The following is a 17,709-nucleotide window of genomic DNA, read 5'->3' on the forward strand; positions in this document are numbered from 1 at the left end:
GTGGGACCGGAGAGCGTCTTCCCTAGTCTTATGCAGCCAAGGCCACCAGGGGGTTGTAAATACATATTTGCTGCAATTCAGTTTTTATTTATTATTATTCTTACTGTAATTCAGTTTAAAAAGTGTTATTATTATTATTTATTAAATCTTTCCCCTCTCACCTTAAATCCATGCTTTCCAGTTCTTGATTTCCTTTTTCTGGGTAAACATTGTGTGCATTCAGTCTATCAATGCCCCTCATGATCATATACGCCTTTCTAAGGTTACTCCTTAGTTTCCTACACTCCAAGGAATAAAGTCCTAACATAAGCAACCTCTCCCTTTAACTCAAGCTCCCTTGTCCTGGTGACATTCTGATAAATGGGAATTTATGTAAACATTCTCTTTGGGTCCTATACCTGAGGAAAGATGTGCTTGCCCTGGATATCTCTGAGCCTGTACTCAATGGTTTTCAGAGGATGAGAGAGGATCTCATTGAAATCTACTGAATACTAAGAGGCTTGGATGGAATAGACATGGAGAGGGTGCTTCCTCTAGTAGGAAAGTCTACGATCCAAGAGCACAGCCTTAGAATAAAGGTTGCCCCTTTATAACTGAAGTGAGAAGGGATTTGTTCAGCAATGAATCCATGGAATTTGTTGCCACAGAAGCCAAGGTATTGGGTCTACACAATGTTAGGTGCTTGATTGGTAAGGGGAGCAAGGGATTCTGGGAGAAGGTAAGAGAACGGGGTTAAAAATGGCAGCCATTATTGAATGGTGGAGCAGATGGATGGGTTGAACAGCCTAATTTTGCCCCTAAATTTTATGGTAAATCTGCTTTGGACTCATTTCCAGCTTAACTACATAATTCTTATAACAGAGTGTCTAAACTTGTACACTATATGCACCTGCAAAATATGCTGATATAACAAACGCGAGAAGATCTGCAGATGCTGAAAATCCAAAGACAAAACACACAAATTGCTGGAGAAACTCAGCAGGTCAAGCAGCATCTATGGAAATGAATAAACAGTCGACTTTTCGGCCGAGACCCTTCATCAGGAAGAAGTTGCCTTGCAAATCCCGTTGAAATCTTTCCTTCCTCGCCCTAAACCGTGAGCTGGCGAATCTGTTTCAATGGACCACGGCTTTACAACTCTAATTGTATGAGAAATTTTGGAAGCGAGTTCCAGTGCTGAGTTTACATTTTAATTCTTTTTAACTTCCTTCGCTACTGGCACCACAAAACTCTCCAGATAGCTAAACAAACCAGGGGTCAGACTGATCGATAATGGACAGAGATGCAGGAATCTTCTAACCTAGAATTTGAAGTCGATGCTTAATCTAACGCTTTCTCACTACCGTTATTGCACGGACCATTATATAAACATAAACAGTTCTATCCGAAATATCAAAAGGAGAGCGGCGGAATTTAAAGGACAAGTGCAGCGGTTGAACAATGGGGCGTTTGTTGAGAGCGGTGGTACTTTAAAGGAAGCTTCGGCAGTGTGTCAGGACTAAGAATAGCGAACCAATGGGCTAACCGCTGCAGACATCCCGAGCACCACTCTCCGAGGACACCGCACAACCGAATAGCCCGGGACACTAGTCACAACTCGTCCCTTTCCTTTCCCCTCTGCCAAGTTAGCGCAGCGAGATTTTAAAGAACCGAAAGATAACACAGTCCAGGAGATCCCAGACTCTCCCAGCCAAGGATGAGGGGCTAAACTTTCAGAGAGAGGGGGGAAAAGTTCTGCTAAAAGTGGGGAGGAAGGCCGGGAGGAGAGGAGAGTGGACGAGCTGCTGGTGTGTGCGTGTGTTCCCGTTGTACCTGCGAGATGGAAGGGAGCTTCAAGTGTGCTGTGCCTCTGGTGTTGTTCTGCGGTTGGTTTAGCGGGGTGCACCTGAAAAGTCCGAGCTGCCACGAAGTGCGAACTGCATTCCAACTCCGGCAAATAGGACCACTCAAGTTGGTGCCCGACACTCCCGGGAGAGGTCAGTTTGCAACACAACGCCTCCTAAACCAATGCAACTTATCTTTTTTTTAATTGTTTGCATATTCCATGTGCAGTGTCCTCAAATGTGTTTCTTAAAATATTCGCAAAACGCAACTTTATACCTGGAGTTGTTACTGCTGGGGCTAATTTTGAAATGTGTTGTCTTTCTGACTTGTGCACGGCGGCGGCGTTGGGGTTAAACGGGGCAAAGTGTGACTCCGGCAAATGGCTGATCAAATCCTCCTTGAATAAATGATAGAAGCGAGAGTCGCAGTCCAATTTGTCTCAAGCTGTCCTGCAATGTCATTTACGAGTGACTCCGCCGGTCACGCATCATAGTCTTCCCGAAGCAAGAGGAAGTGAGGAGGGAAAGGAAAGTGGAGTGGTAGTGGAGGGACTGAAGGAAGTTTAGGGAAGGAGAGCGAGGAGGATGGTAGTAATTGAGCAATCTGCAGATCGCAAATTCTGAAGTTTTAATTCTGAATGGAATGTGTAGTAATTTCACCAGCAGTGTTGCTGTCAGGATGTAACTGTGTTTCCAGCTCTTTTTTCACATAAATTCGATAACCCTCGGCTTAAATGCTCCTGACGGTTGCCGATATTGTGATCTAAATTGAACTGATGAACGAAAATTGAGATATTTGCTTTAGCTTTTGGTACAGCTTTGCATTGCCAGAACGGATCTCTTTGCTTCGAAGTGGGAATTAAAGCGGAAAGCTAGAATTTTGTTGTTTGTAAGAATCGAAAGAGAGCAATGTGATTATGTTTCCTTGTTACACGTGAGCCGATCCCATCTTGCGCTTCTTCCTGTTCTAATACGTGATGGTGTGGCTGTGACACCTTGCAGTTCCTCCAATGGGTGGCTCTCAGTTGAATGAAATGCTGTCGTTAATGATTATAGACTGCCCAGCAGGGGGCAGTGAATATCAATGACTAGGTTCACCCATTGTCTGAATCTACCCCTTACCTTACATCACACACACTTCATCTGTTATGCTTTGCAACTCTAAGACATAAAATTAATTGAAAACAAAAGATGGGAGCCCAGAGATAACATGTCTAGTTTCTGTTTTAGTTTTAGCGAGGCACTCTCGTAAGGTGTGATGACGTATGCCATTCACGTACTTTTACATATAACCTGTAATCAATTATTTCAATGACCAAGTATGCTTAATCAAACAATATATTTACAAGATTACTCAGATATTACTGAAATATTAAATTCACAACACAGATCCCTGCTGAGCTATAAACTCCAGCTCAATATAGAATGTATCTCAATTTATATGCACAGTATACTAAATGATACAACTACTATATGGACATCCACAGCATAGTAAATTTTAAATTGTTTCATTCAATCCTAAAAATTTAACTGTTGTGGAGGATTTCTTTCTCCTGTGGGATAATGTCTTTCCTGACCTCAGGTTCTGGAGCCTCCTCCATGGTGGTTGTGGGGGTTGACTCTGGGACTGCAGGAAGTGGTTTTGACAGCTGTAGAGTTGACGCTGGACACCTTTCTTCTGGACGTGTTGGCATCCCGAACAATGCATAGTAAGGTTCAACAGATAATCTGTATCATAATGTGGGAGTTCAGTGTCTGACTTCGCAATTTCCTTTACCATTTGGAAAGCTACCTCACACTGCTTTGTCAATTCTCATTTCTTCCTGATCTGCCTAAATGAGATTGAGGTGGAGAGAAGTAGCCAGGTTTGGCGGGAACCTATTGTATTAATTGACAAATCCTAAAAAGCACTGCAACTGTGAAATGTCCTTTGGCCTTGGGGCATCCACCACTGTTTGAATTTTGTAAGTACACTAGTAAGATCCTTGTGTGTCGATGATGTGACCACAGTATGTGATGTTTGGTTTAAAAAAAGGTCACTCTTGTTATGACATACTCTAAGCCTTTTTATTTTTGTCCCAGGACAGCTTGAGACAAATATTTAATCTAATATTTTTAACACTGTCTTGAGATTTTGTAGATGTTCCTTGTCATCAGTTGACAAAGAGTGACTGGATTGCTTTGCAGCACCTGGTCCATATAGCTTTCTGCCAGGGTTCAAGTGCAGATGCTACTCCAAAAACAAGCCTATTATAGTGATAAAACCCTTTGTGAGTGCTTATGGTGAGAAACACTTTAGACTCTTCCATCTCAATCTGTAGGTAGGCCACAGCTAATTCCACTTTGTTGAAGTGTTACCCTCCAGAAAGATTTGAAAATATATCCTCTTTCCAGGGCAGAGAGAATTGATCATCTTTCAGTACTGGGTTGATAGTGACCTTAAAATCACCAGAGATCCTGACAGATCTATTCATCTTGGCTACTGGGACCACTGACACTGCCCATTGGCTCCACGCAGCCTCCATGTGATCTAGCTCACTGGCTACTTTATTACAGATGGTATAAAGAACTGGACAGGCTTTGTAAAACGTAGGTATGGCATTTTCAATTAACACTATTGTATCTTTGATATGTTTGAGTTTTCCAGTGCCATGTTTGAACATTTTGGCATCATCCAGTACATTTCTTTATTTGCTTTCAGTTGACTCTATTGCAGGAGATGTGGCATGCAAATAGTGGATGGATCTCCAGTCACGTTGTAGTTGTCTCAGCCAATCACATCGCCACAATGCTAGTCCTCCTATTTTTACCACATAGCACTGTAGTTAGTTAGTTGTTATATTTCACTGACATGAGAGTTGTCTTTTCTCCAGTAAAAGTTTGTAGTTGGATATCTGCAGGCTCTTTGAGATTCCACAAAATGAGTTTGAATGGCATGACTGAAACAGTGGAGACAATGTCCAATTCCATTTTAATTAATTTGCTGTTCGCTTCTGGTGTAAGCTATATTGCTTATCTATTATTTCCACACTGTAAATCTCAAGGCTACTCAGTCCTCTGTCACTCATTATTATAGGGATTTTCATCAAGAGCATGCAGATTAAGGGTCTTTTTGAAATTGCAACTTGAATTTTTATCTTTATCTCTTTCCTATGTAGTCTATTTTTGTCTGCCCAACATGCTCTTTGTATGTGTCCTACTTGTTGGATTTTTTGCAAGTTTCGCCTTTAAATCTGCATTGGTCTGGGGCATATGTGAGCCCCTGCTGCAACAGGAATACAATTTGTTCAGCAAGGCCAGTTTCTTTTCAGATGTTGCAATTTTGTTCTTGCTCAGTTTCATCCCTGATTGCAATTAATTGTGTCACTCTGCTGTTTCCATTCATACAGCTCTTTCAACTGCTCTTTTAAATGCAAATTGCACTTCAGTTCGGAGTTGTTTTTGAATGCTTTCTTGTAAGATTCCCCAAACCAAATGATCTCTCAGTGCATCATTAAGCCCATTATTGAACGGACAATGCTCAGACAATATCTTCAATTCAGCCTCGCACACTGGACCCCTTCCTTTTGATTCTGCTTATGAAACCTAAAGCCTTCTGCAATCAACAATGGTTTTGATTCTAAATGTTCCTACATTATTTTCATGATATCAGCAAAGCTCATTTTGGCTGGTTTGGTTGGAGCATTCAAATTTCTAAGCAAACCGTATGCCTTTAAACCCAATGTACTCAGCAAAACTGGCACCCGCTACTTATTGGCTGTTTAATTGGCTTTGAAATACTGGTCAATCTTTCAGTATACATAGTCCAGTTATCTCTTGTGCATTTGAATGTGTCTTACTTTCCTTTGTAGCCTGAAATTTCTGCTTTTTTGTTATTTATGATTATTATCATCCAGTACTCACTGTTTTTGAACTCATGAATACATCAGTTTTCTGCCTTTTTTAAACTCTATCATCTGTCTCCTTTTCTGAAGAGATGTGCTGCTCTGAAGTGGGGTTGGTGGAGTGGGGAAAGTACTGCGCTTTTAAAAAAAAGAACTCCGATGTCTCACTGTGCTTCAATTGGTTAGGTAGTTGTTTCAGGTTTGTTTTAAAACTTGTTCATCCCCACTTATGTTTTGTAACTCTAATACATAAGTTTAATTGAAAGCAAAATATGGGAGTCCAGGGGTAATGTGTCTAGTTTTGTTTTTACTTTAAGCAAGGTGCGAACATATGGCATGGCGTGATGACATATGCCATTCACATACTTTTACATATAACACGTAATGAATTATTTATGCAAGAATTCTTAATCAAACAATATATTTGCAATATTACTGAAATATTAAACACAGCATGCCACCCATTCACAGACTCTCCCTTCCATAATCTGGGGAGCAGTTGCAATGGCTGCAACTAGGTACAGGAGCTTAGCACAAACTGAAGCTGGAATCTGAACTTTCTCTGTTGTGTATTGATGAGTTTCATACACCAGTTTCTGGCAGTACTAATCCTTTACAGGATTCCCAAGCTTTGTAGATGACAAATCTCGAACAAGTACTTTGTTGCTGCATTATCTCAGTAGAGAGATAAGCAAATTTGCTTCTGGCCTGGCAGCAAACTCACATCCTACCTATTATGTAACTGGTGGTGTTCGTTCATCCTAATGTTGATTGGGTAAAGCTGACCCATGTAGTTTGAAACTTGGCATGGCTTGAATTTTCCTCAAAGTTCGAAAGTGGTTTGTCTCACTGAACCATTTAAATTAAAATGTTTCTACCACAAGGGGTGAATGAATCCATTCCATTTGTGTCATTGGCTTGTAGAACTAACCAAAAAAATTAAGCTCTTTATACCTACATCAGTACTTTGAAAGAATTAGCTATTTAGCCACAATACTTTGCTTTATTGTCAATGATTATTGATTTTTAAAAATAATTATTGTATAATTATTATGATAATTGTTTCCTTTGCTAATCAAACGTCCTGGCAATGGAAACAATTCCCCCCTTATTTGCTCTATCAAAACTCCAAGTAGTTTTGCAGGCTCGCATGTTAAATCTCAGGCTGAATGAAGACTATGAGGCTACTCTGTTTTTAAGTGGAAGCAAAGCCTCATAAGAAAGGAACGTTGGAAATCGGGCAATTCTCACTGCTGTCCAGATCCAAGTTTTCAACTTGGGTACGTAGGTGGAGCATTTGTGAGAGACAGAGTCAGAGACAAATGCTGCATGGAATTAGGCCCTTTGGCACAGTGAGTGCACAAGACTATCGAACACATTGTGGGCTGAAGGGCCTGTTCCTGTGCTGTACTGCTCTATGTTCTAAGCACCTATTTTACCACTAACCCATTTTATTTCCTAACATTACCATTGGCTTCCTCCAGACTTTACCAAAATACAGTACACACCAAAGTTCAAAGTAAATTTATTATCAAAGTACATATATCTCACCATATACAATCCTGCGATTCATATTCTTGAGGGCATACTCAATAAATCCATAATAGAATAACCATATGGAATCAACAAAGGATCACACCAACTTGGGTATTCAACCAGTGTTCAAATTAAAACAAACTGTGCAAATACAAAAATAAATAAATAATAATGAATAAATAAGCAATAAATATTGAGAATATGAAGAGTCCTTGACAACATGTCCATACGTTGTAGGAACAGTTTAGTGATGGGGTGAGTGAGGTTAGCCCCTTTGGTTGAAGAGCTAGATGGTTGAGGGATAATAACTCTTCCTGAACCTGGTGGTGTGAGTCTTGAGGTCCTGAGGTCCTGAGGTCTTGATGGCAGCAGTAAGAAGAATGCATGACCTGGGTGGTGGGTGTCGCTGCTGTTGGATGCTGCTTTCCTGTGCAATGCTTCGTGTAGATATGCTCAATGGTGAGGAGGGCTTTAGCTGTGGTGGATTGGGCTGTATGCGCTACTTTTTGCAGGATTTTGCATTTGGGGCATTGGTGCTTTCATGCCAGTCTGTGATGCAGCCAGTCAATTTACTTTCCACTACACATCTATAAAGCCGGCTGGTGGCGTAGTGGCATCAGCACCAGACTTCGGAGTAAAGGCTCCCGAGTTCGAATCCAGCTCGCTCCCTTGCATACTTTCCATCCCTGCTGGGTTGAGTGTCAAGCTAGCAACTCGGTCTCATAAAAATAAGAAAGCCTGCTAAAAAAAATGCCGTCATGATGGCGTCCCGATGACTCCACTTGGAGTTAAGGGCTTTCTTCTTCTTTTTCTTCACACATCTATAGAAGTTTGCCTGAGATTTAGATGTCATGCCATATCTTTGCAAACTCTGAAAGAGATACTGCTGGGCTTTCTTTGTAATGGCACTTAGTGCTGAGCCCAGGACGGGACCTCCAAAATGATAATGCCAAGGAATTTAAAGTTGCTGACCCTCTCTCCACCTCTGATCCACCGATGAGGACTGCCTCATGAGTCTCTGAGTTCCTCCTCCTGAAGTCAATAATCAGTTCCTTGGTCTCGCTGACATTGAGTAAGAGTTTGTTGGTGTGGCAAAACTCAGCTGGATTTTCAATCTCCCTCCTGAATGATGATTCATCACCACTTCACCTTTAATTAGTCCCATGACAGCAAACTTGGATATGCTAATGGAGCTGTGCCTCGCCATATAGCCATGTGTAAAGTCAGTAGAGCAGGGGGCTAAGCAGATGGCCTTTTTCTGTGCAGCTCTGCTGATGTAGATTGTGGAGGAGATGCTGTTGCCAAAATGAACTGACTGGGGTCTGCAAGTGAGGAAAGCAAATATCCAATTGCACAAGGAGTTATTGAGGCCAAGGTCTTGAAGGTCTTTAATAAAGAACGTTCTGATATATGCGGCTTTGCTGTCCAGATGTTCCAAGGTTGAGTGAAGAGCCAATGAGATGGCATCTGTTGCTCTGGTAGACAAATTGGAGTCGATCCAAGTTGCTTCTCGGGCAGGAGTTGATATGTTTCATCACCAGCCTCTCAAAACAATTCATCACTGTGGGTGTAAGTGCTACTGGATGCTAGTCAGTGAGGCAGGTTACCACATTCTTAGGCACTGGTATAATTGAAGTCTGCTTGAAGCAGGTAAGAACCTCAGACTGTTGAGGTGAGAGATTAAAGATATCAGTGAACACTCCAGCCAGTTGATCAGCACAAGTCCTCAGTACCTGGCCTGGTACCCCATCTGGTCTGGATGCTTTTCATGGGGTGACGACTGTACTCAGGTTCTCCTGGGAGACTGAAATCACTGGATCATCGGGGGATCACCAGTGACCTTTTACAGCAGCCAACTAACCTACCCCAACCTACAACTACTTGGGATGTGAGAAGAAGATTGAACATCAATTGCAAACCAACATGATCTGAGGGAGAAACTGTGAACTCCACACAGACAGCATTGAACCTGCATGGCTGGAGCTGTGGGCCAGCAATTCTATGTCCTGCGTTACACTGATTCCTTCTGCACTGTGTGGCAGCTGGAGTGGAACTGAAGACAAAGCGGGAAGTAGCCTCCTGCTTTAGGCTGTAGCATTATGGGTTGTGTGCTTAAAACGGAAGCATTTAACACCATCATCCCCTCAAAATGAATCTATAATTTCTGGAACCTACTTACTTTGGCCTCAATATATCCTTGTGCAATTGGATCCTGGATTTCCTCGGCCCCCAGTCAACTTGGATTGGCAACAACACCAGCTCCACGATTTCCATCAGCACAGTCACACCACAGGGCTGCGTGCTTAGCCAGCATTCTACTCACTATGACTGTATAGCTAAGCACCACTCCAATGCGATATTCAAGTTTGCTGATGACACCACTGTCGCAGGCTGAGTCAAAGCTGGTGATGAATCAGCATACAAGAGGGAGACTGAAAATTTGGTTGAGTGGTGTCATAACAACAACCTCTCATTCAATGTCAGCAACACCAAGGAACTGATAATAGACTTCAGGAAAGGGAAACCAGAGGTCCGTGAGCCTCTCCTCACTGGAAGGATAGAGGACTTTAGATTCCTGGGTGTTTCGGAGGATCCTCCTGGTCCCAGCACATAACTGCAATTGCAAAGAAAGCACAGCAGCACCTCTACTTCCTTAGGAGTCTGTGGAGATTTGGCATGACATTAAAAACTTTGACAAACATCTATAGATGCGTAGTGGAGAGTGCATTGACTGGCCACATCATGACCTGGTGTGGAAACATCAATGCCATTGAGTATAAAAATCCTGCAAAAGGTAGTGGATTTGACTCAGAACATCACAGTTAAAGCCCTTCCAACCATTGAGCACATCTACATGAAACACTGTTGTAGGAAAGCAGCATCCATCATCAGAGATCCCCACCACCCAGGACATTCTCTTTTCTCGCTACTGCCATCAGGTAAAAGGTACAAGAGCCTTGGGATTCGCACCACCAGGTTCAAGAACAGTTATTATCCTTCAACCATCAGGCTGCTTTACAAAAGAGAATAACTATCCACACTTGCCCATCCATTGAGATATTCCCACAACCAATAATTTAATTTTAATGACTCTTTACCTTGTTATCTCATGTTCTCCTTATTTATTGTATTTATTTATATTTACATTTGCACAGTTTGTTGTCTTCTGCCCTCTGGTTGATCGTTCACTGATCCTGTTATCGTTACTGTTCTATAGATTTATTGAGTATGCCCACAAGAAAATGAATCTCGGGGTTGTATATGGTGACACATATGTAATCTGATAATAGGAAAACAAGGCAGTTTAACACTTAGGAATAGTGAACCTTGATTTATACCTTATTCAAAAAAAGTGTGCAGTGAATTCTGGTTAAAGAACAAAAACTAATCAAGAAAATAGCCAGGATTGCCTTCGTTTATTTGGGAGAGTATGTTGCTTAATTGGACAGGAGACCGCTGTCGAACTGCTTCTAACTAGCACCAGTTGTGTGCACTTGTGTGACCATTTGTCACTATGCTGTGCTTAGAGCGAACAGTTTTTAAATAGCATCAGAAACGTGTTTTTGTGTTCAGAAAGCAGTAATTTTTTTTGTCACTGATAGTTGCCAAGAAATATGTAGTAAGATAATTCAAGGCTGTTTTGCTCACTGCGGTTTCGAGCATTCAGACTTTGAAATGCCATAAACAGCCGGGAGTGAAAATGAAATAAATTCACTACAATAAGTGAGGAACTATGAAGAATTTGAATGTATCAACAATCATCTTGAACATACTTTTGGTCCCCACCAGACACTCGGCTCTCACTTGTGGCTCCATTAGCTGTTAGTGTGTGACGGCGGCCACACCCCGATACACAAGGGGGCTAAACCAGGTGATGGTAGCTGGTGGGTCTCATACCCCAGTGGGATAGGGACATGCCTGTCCTAGTGTGCAAAGTCAGCTCCTAGCAGACTGGGCAGAAGAGATCTATAGTGAGATCCAACTGCCAGGAGGGTGGTTCTGCAATGCTATGTGGAGGATGAAGGGCAGGAAGAGACACAGAAGAACCCAATGTGACTTCTACTCGTACCACTGGCGCTGGACTTCCAAGGTTGAGAGAGTGGAACTGCCCCAGTACAACGATTTTTCCACTTTAAAAACCCTCCTACAGAGGTTTCTTTGGATACGATACACAACAAACAGTAATGTTGGTAGTGTACTAGTTTGTATGTATTTCATTTAAATGCATACTTTGTTACTCACTTGAACAATAGTTTGTCTTTTCTCATATACCTTTTTAACTATTTCCATGTGATTTCAGCTAATTGGGGCAACCGCTCATTTGGCCTGAAATGTACCGGTCATAATGTGTCCCAATTAACTGGAATCACTGTACTTGGTCAGAACTGGAGTGCCAATTTAGATTGTACGAACAGATGTATGATATGGCTTAACCCCACGTTTCCACAAGGTATGACTGGTGGAGTTATTAAGTTACTTGACTAGTAACCAGAATAAAGGCTCCAGAATCACACGTTCAGATCTCACTCTGGCAACAGAAGAAGTTAAATCCAAGTAACTAAATAGGGCAAACAGTTTGCTTTGTTAATGGCGACTATAATGCTACTGGATTATTAAAACGTGCTATCTGGTTCACTGATGTCCTTGCCTGGTCAGTCTGATCATGTGGCTCTTAACCCAAAAATGTTACTAATTTCAGGCTGGATCATAGAGCTGGTGCTGGTGGTGACGTCTTTGTCCTGTGGTTGAATAACAATAAAAATAAATTATCATTATGTCATACCAGCCTCATTTGTCGTGATACTCATTTGATTTTTACCGCCTTACTTGCACCTCCAGCCTAAATAGTTCACTTTATTTCTTGAGATCATTATAATAATAATAATGAGGAACATGGGACTAGGCTTACATACCGCTAACTCTCACACAGTAATCTAATAATAATTACATAATCTGCTTCTTTGTGGTATTGTGTGAACAATAAATATTGTCCAGAAACTTGGATCCTTCATTAGCCTTCATTAAAAAAACTGTTATAAGAAATTTTCCATCTCTCTGTATGGTTAGACAGTACCTTGGCTCAGTGCCCCTTCTGAGGGAGAATACCTCTGAACACCCGACGGTCCTTCGTTATGACACACAAGCATAAGTGTGGATAATAGCTCAAATATCTGGGATGCAGCTTGAACCTGACAACCTAGACGAGGATGGGAGTGGGAGAGTGGCTTTGTTCCTTCTGCCTGTTGACTCCTCGGCTCTCTGCTTATCCACAGTATTGCAGCTATACTCACATCCTCTGTAGTGTGTGTGACAGTAAACTAACAGATTATGATGCACTCAGCAAGTTTATACAATCATCAAATTAAGAGCCCTGAAACAAATTCAGTTTCTGATGGAGCTGAGTGGTGATTTGCCAAAGATAATCCAGAGTTACCATTTACTGATCACAGTTCCATGGGCGTTTTGGAATTGACTCGGGAATTTCAGTTGATACATTGTAGGGTAGTGTTAAGCTTTGCTGACATTTATCAGGAGGTTTCCAGGCAGACCTTGGGGAACAGCCAAGTCAAATTCTATGAAGATAGTAACCTCCATAGGTCCCAGGTGTTGCTAACCATTTACCTGCAGAGGTTCAAGACCTTATCTGATATCAAGTGTGTACTTGAGCAAGGTATCCTTGCTACTATGAGGTTGTGCAAAGAATCTGGCAGAGAGCCATGTCACACTACCTGTTGTGGAGTTAAGTCTTCTTGAACACTGTTAAGATTACACCTTTTAACATGGTGGTCATGAAACTCCTGTCACAGCAGTCTGGCACCATTTTATATCTAGTTCCTAGACTGTTGAACATTGAGGCAATGTGAATATGAACTTAAAATCTGGTGCCATAATTTGGGTGACTGTTTAGGAGGGTTGGTTAACTGGAAGTTCTATATCCTCAAGAATTTTGAGAGGACCCTTCCAGTTATGATGTAATCTGTAGAAAATTGTTTAATTTATTTCAGGATGGTTGTGTTTCTACCTCTTTGAGTAGTATTAACCCAGCCCCAGGAGGAGCTCCCTGATGTGAAATTTTAAAAATATTTCCCCTGACGGAGATTTGTAAACACAAAAACTGGTTCTTGTCTCTCAGGAATTAACCATCAGCAGAAACCTTCCTGCTTGTCAGATCACCAAACTGGAAGCAAAAGGAATTCCTCTTGTCCTCCCGCTCCACGTTCGTCTCCTGACTTGGGCATTCCTGCTTTGTGCGATCTTCTTTGAGATACGGAAGGAGTGGACTGACATGCAATTAATTTTGCCGTCTTGTCAGTAATATGGTGGGCACGTGGCCAAGTGGTTAAGGCATTCAACTAGCGACCTGAAAGTCGTGAGTTCAAGCCCCAGTCAAGGCAGCGTGTTGTATCCTTGAGCAAGGCACTTAACCACACAGTGCTCTGTGACATCACCGGTGCCAAGCTGCATCGGCCCTTGCCCTTCCCTTGGACAACATCGGTGTCGTGGAGAGGGGGAACTTGCAACATGGGCAGCTGCTGGTCTTTCATACAACCTTGCACAGGCCTGCGCCCTGGAGAGTGAAGATTTTCCAGGTGCAGATCCATGGTCTCGCAAGACTAACGGATGCCTACAGTAAAAGGAAATTGACATACAATTGTAGATGCAGAGAGAAGGGGAAAAGGTGATGCCTATTGTAGCAGAGTAGCCCAGCAGCATTCCATGCATTCCAGTCGCATCTGAAGAAAGGTCAGTAGGGTGAGACAGAGGATAATATTGTTGTCCGTGGAAATGCAGATCCATTGAGATAGTGATTTAGGAATAAAAGACAGGAGTTTGTTCAGGGTGTGTGTGGGTGTGTGTGGGAGTGACTGGTACCAATAGTGGAATTCAGTAAATATTGGGATGGGGAGAAGAAGAGGTGTACATCCTTAAAAACTGTATAGCGGATCACTTGTCAACACATGGAACACCGGGCTTTTTCCTTGTTACGGAAAAATTGCCAAGATCGCTGAGCCTCAAATTAAGCTGCATATCCTCTTATTCACATTGGAAGAAAAAGATGAGCTCAAAATAATGTTGGAAGCAAGTAGATAATTCAGCTCCTTAAACTATGGGCAGTACAATGGCAGTTAACATAATGCTTTACAACACCAGCGATCAAAAAATTGGGATTCAATCCTGCTGCTGTCTGTAAGGACTTTGGACATTCTTCCTGTGAATATGTGGATTTCCTCTGGATGTGGTTTCCTCCCACATTCCAAAAAGACGTACCAGTTAAGATTAGAAAGTTGTGGGAGCATGGCGACACTTGTGGGCTGCCCTCAGCACGTCGCAAACGGTGACAAAAACAACGCGTTTCACTGTATGTTTCGATATACGTGTAACAAATAATCTATGTCTGTTTCAACTTTTCATTGGATCCTTAGTGCCTCAGCTGCCCTGGATCTATATCACAGTTACATTTACTCAGCAGGAGAAGCGTTCAATCCTTAGAATTCTAGCCTTTTGGGGAACTGTGTTTCAGATTTCTATCATCCCTGACAATAGAAGAAAGAGTTCTCAATGTTTCATAGTTTTAGATTTGTACAGCACAGAAATGGGCTCGTTGGTCCACCAAGTCTCTGTCATCCTTTACCCCCATCTGCTCTAATCTCCTTTGTCAGTAATAGGTCCATATCCTTCTATGCCTTGTCTATTCAAATGCCTGTCTAAAACATACCAATTGAAAGTGATTCCAATGCCCCCTCTGGTAGTGCATAGTAGGTATCAATCACTCACTGTGTATAAAGAAAACACAACCAATCCCTGTTAAAACTCTTTCCTCTCACTTTAAACCTAGGCCCTCATTTGTGGGGGCGGTGTGGAGAAAGGGTAATTACATTTTTATGTATTTCAATCAGGTCACCCCTTGGGATTCTTCACTCCAGGGGAAGAGAGCTCAGTCTATTGCCACAACTCAAGTTCTCCAATCCATGCAATATCCTTATGAATCAATTCTGCACTCTGTCAAGTCACCTAATGATAATAGTTGGAAGTGTTACTTGTGCTGTCAATTGTTTTTAAAAGGAATCAAATAAACATACACTTTTGGCTTTATGAAAGTTCTGTTTGGTATTCTGCTGCTCAAATGTAAAGTCTCTCTGTTCTGATCCTTCTTGCTGCACACAGCAGACTTCTCAATACAAAATGTCCCAGATTACGAGGGGATTCCTTTCCTGTCAGAACTGTTTGCAACCTGAACTGTTCATGTCAGAAATGCAAGGAAATAACTGTAATGAGAGAGTGAGCAGGTGCTGAAAGAGTGGCCGCCCTCTGGCCTTTCTGAATCAGTGCTCTCACCTCTGCTCGGCTCGGCTCGACCCAGCCCTTGATTGTTGTGGCTTGAGGGAAAGGGTGGTGGTGGTGGATAGGACTGAGGAAGAGAAGGCAAGTGGAAATGCTCTGTCCCACCAACAGAAGATACCTGCACCGCTGGAGTAGTCAGCAAATCCATCCCACTGGTTTTCCAAACACTCACTTGTGCACAGGCTGTGCCTGGGGATGACCTGTATCATCATTATTCTGACGGTTCAGAATTTGAAACTGAAATATATGTATTTTATATATATAAAACACTCAACTAGACCTGCCAAAATGAGACTTTCAAAGGGTTTGACTGGAGGCTTTTAGATGTTAGTGCCTTTTTATTATAATAAATGCTTGTGATAAGTGAACTCTTAGAGTTTGATCTGTGTGAGTGCAGGCCAATGTTGTACATTTCTCTGTAGTTAGAGAAGTCTGACAGCGTGGGCAACCCTTGGTGCGTAGTACAATATTTGGTCCCCATGAGCCCAGTCAGAAGATTTACATAAAAAAATAGAATCCTTAATTGAAGAAAATTATTATGACATTTTTCAGTTTGTAGGAAGGTTGTGGAAATCAGCATTAAGGCTGGCAATGATAGCTCACTCCTTGAGAAGGAGAGGTGATGCACGTTGTCTTTTTGAACCAGTCACTTTGTGCTATTGTGTAGGTGCCAGGAGCTGGATCCAGAGAGAATGAAGGAATGAGAATCTTTTTTCCAAGTCAGGATGCTGTACGACTTGGAGGGCAATGTGCCAGGGTGCTTACTATCAAATGATAGAGGTAACTGGTTTTGAAATGTCACTAGAGGGTTTCTACGCTGAATATTTTCGATCGTATATCAGTGGCAATGCTGCAGACATGATAGGAGGGGTGATGTTGAAGGTGGAGTGTGTGAGTGCGATGGGTGAATGGACATTGGGAAAACAAGGCCCATTGGTACTGTGAACTATCCTTGTGTTACTGGCATGTTCATCAGTCAAGCTTTAGAGAAGGTTAAAGTGGTTGTTGATGTTGATTGAGAGGTAGATGGCCCAGAGGAACACTGCCATATGTTGAAGCTAAGCACAGTCCAAAGGAACCACAAGCACTAGAATGGTGGTGGTGTGAGGGATATGCCGTATGATGATTATGGAAAGATTTGCAGTAGGTTCTGAAAAGTGATAGTGTGGAATCTCAGATAATTCCTTGCATGCCAGGGTGAAGGATGTTTGAGAAAAAACATTGAAAAGTGGTGAAAGATCAATCAATTAGCTTGCTTAAACCAATGAAACTCATAAGTGTTAGATTTAGAGAGGGTCTAACCGTTTACAGTAAGAAAAGGGCCCTCATTGCATGGTGTCTTGTAAAATTCGCTAAACAGATTAAATGGAAGATCAACAAAGGCAATGTATGTATGACAGCCTCCTCCATCCCTCTGTCTGCTGGAACTGGTCCTCACAGAACAATTTCTGTTTCAGTTCCTCCCGCTTTCTCCAAATTGAAGGTGCAGCTGTGGGCATCAGCTATGCCTCCCTTTTGTTGGCTACGTGGAACAGTCCATGTTCCAAGCCTCCCCGGTAATGCTCCCCACCTGTTTCCGTGCTACATCGATGACTGCATTGGTGCTGCTTCATGCACCCAGGTTGAGCTCGTCAATTTCATCAACTTTGTCTCCAACTTTCACCCTGCCCTTAAATTCACTTGGTCCATTTCTGACACCTCTCTCCCCTTTGTCGATCTCTCCGCCTCTATCTCTGGAGACAAATTGTCTACTGAAATATTTTATAAACCTACCATATCCCACAGCTATCTGAACCATACCTCTTTCCACACTGTCTCCTGTAAAAATGGCATTCCCTTTTCTCAGTTCCTTTGCATCTGTTTCCAGGATGAGGCTTTCCTTTCCATGATGTCAGAGATGTCCTCCCTCTTCAAAGAATGGGGATTCCCTTCCTTCACCTTTGATGCTGCCTTCGCCTACATCTCCTCTATTTCCTGGACATCTGCACTCACCCCATTTTCCTGCCTCCTTAACCGGGATAGAGTTCTTCTTGTCCTCACCTACCACCCCATGAGCCTTCACATCCAACACAACTTCTGCCAACTTCAATGGGACCCTACTATCAAACCAATCTTTATCTTTT

The 17,709-nt window shown here is 42.2% G+C and overlaps 1 protein-coding gene across 3 annotated transcripts in view; it reads left to right on the top strand.

Moving 5' to 3' along the window:
* The first annotated feature begins 1,545 nt into the window (after positions 1-1,545).
* Positions 1,546-17,709, top strand: part of gpc5b (glypican 5b) — a 648,632-nt gene continuing 632,468 nt past the window's right edge. For all 3 annotated transcript variants that reach the window (XM_063046140.1, XM_063046141.1, XM_063046142.1), the window contains exon 1: positions 1,546-1,976. In XM_063046140.1, coding sequence (XP_062902210.1) covers positions 1,820-1,976 — 157 coding nt within the window. In that variant the 5' untranslated portion in view covers positions 1,546-1,819. The remainder of the gene's footprint in view (positions 1,977-17,709) is intronic.

The sequence above is a fragment of the Mobula hypostoma genome, chromosome 4 (genome assembly GCF_963921235.1).
Source record: "Mobula hypostoma chromosome 4, sMobHyp1.1, whole genome shotgun sequence".
NCBI lineage: Eukaryota > Metazoa > Chordata > Chondrichthyes > Myliobatiformes > Myliobatidae > Mobula > Mobula hypostoma.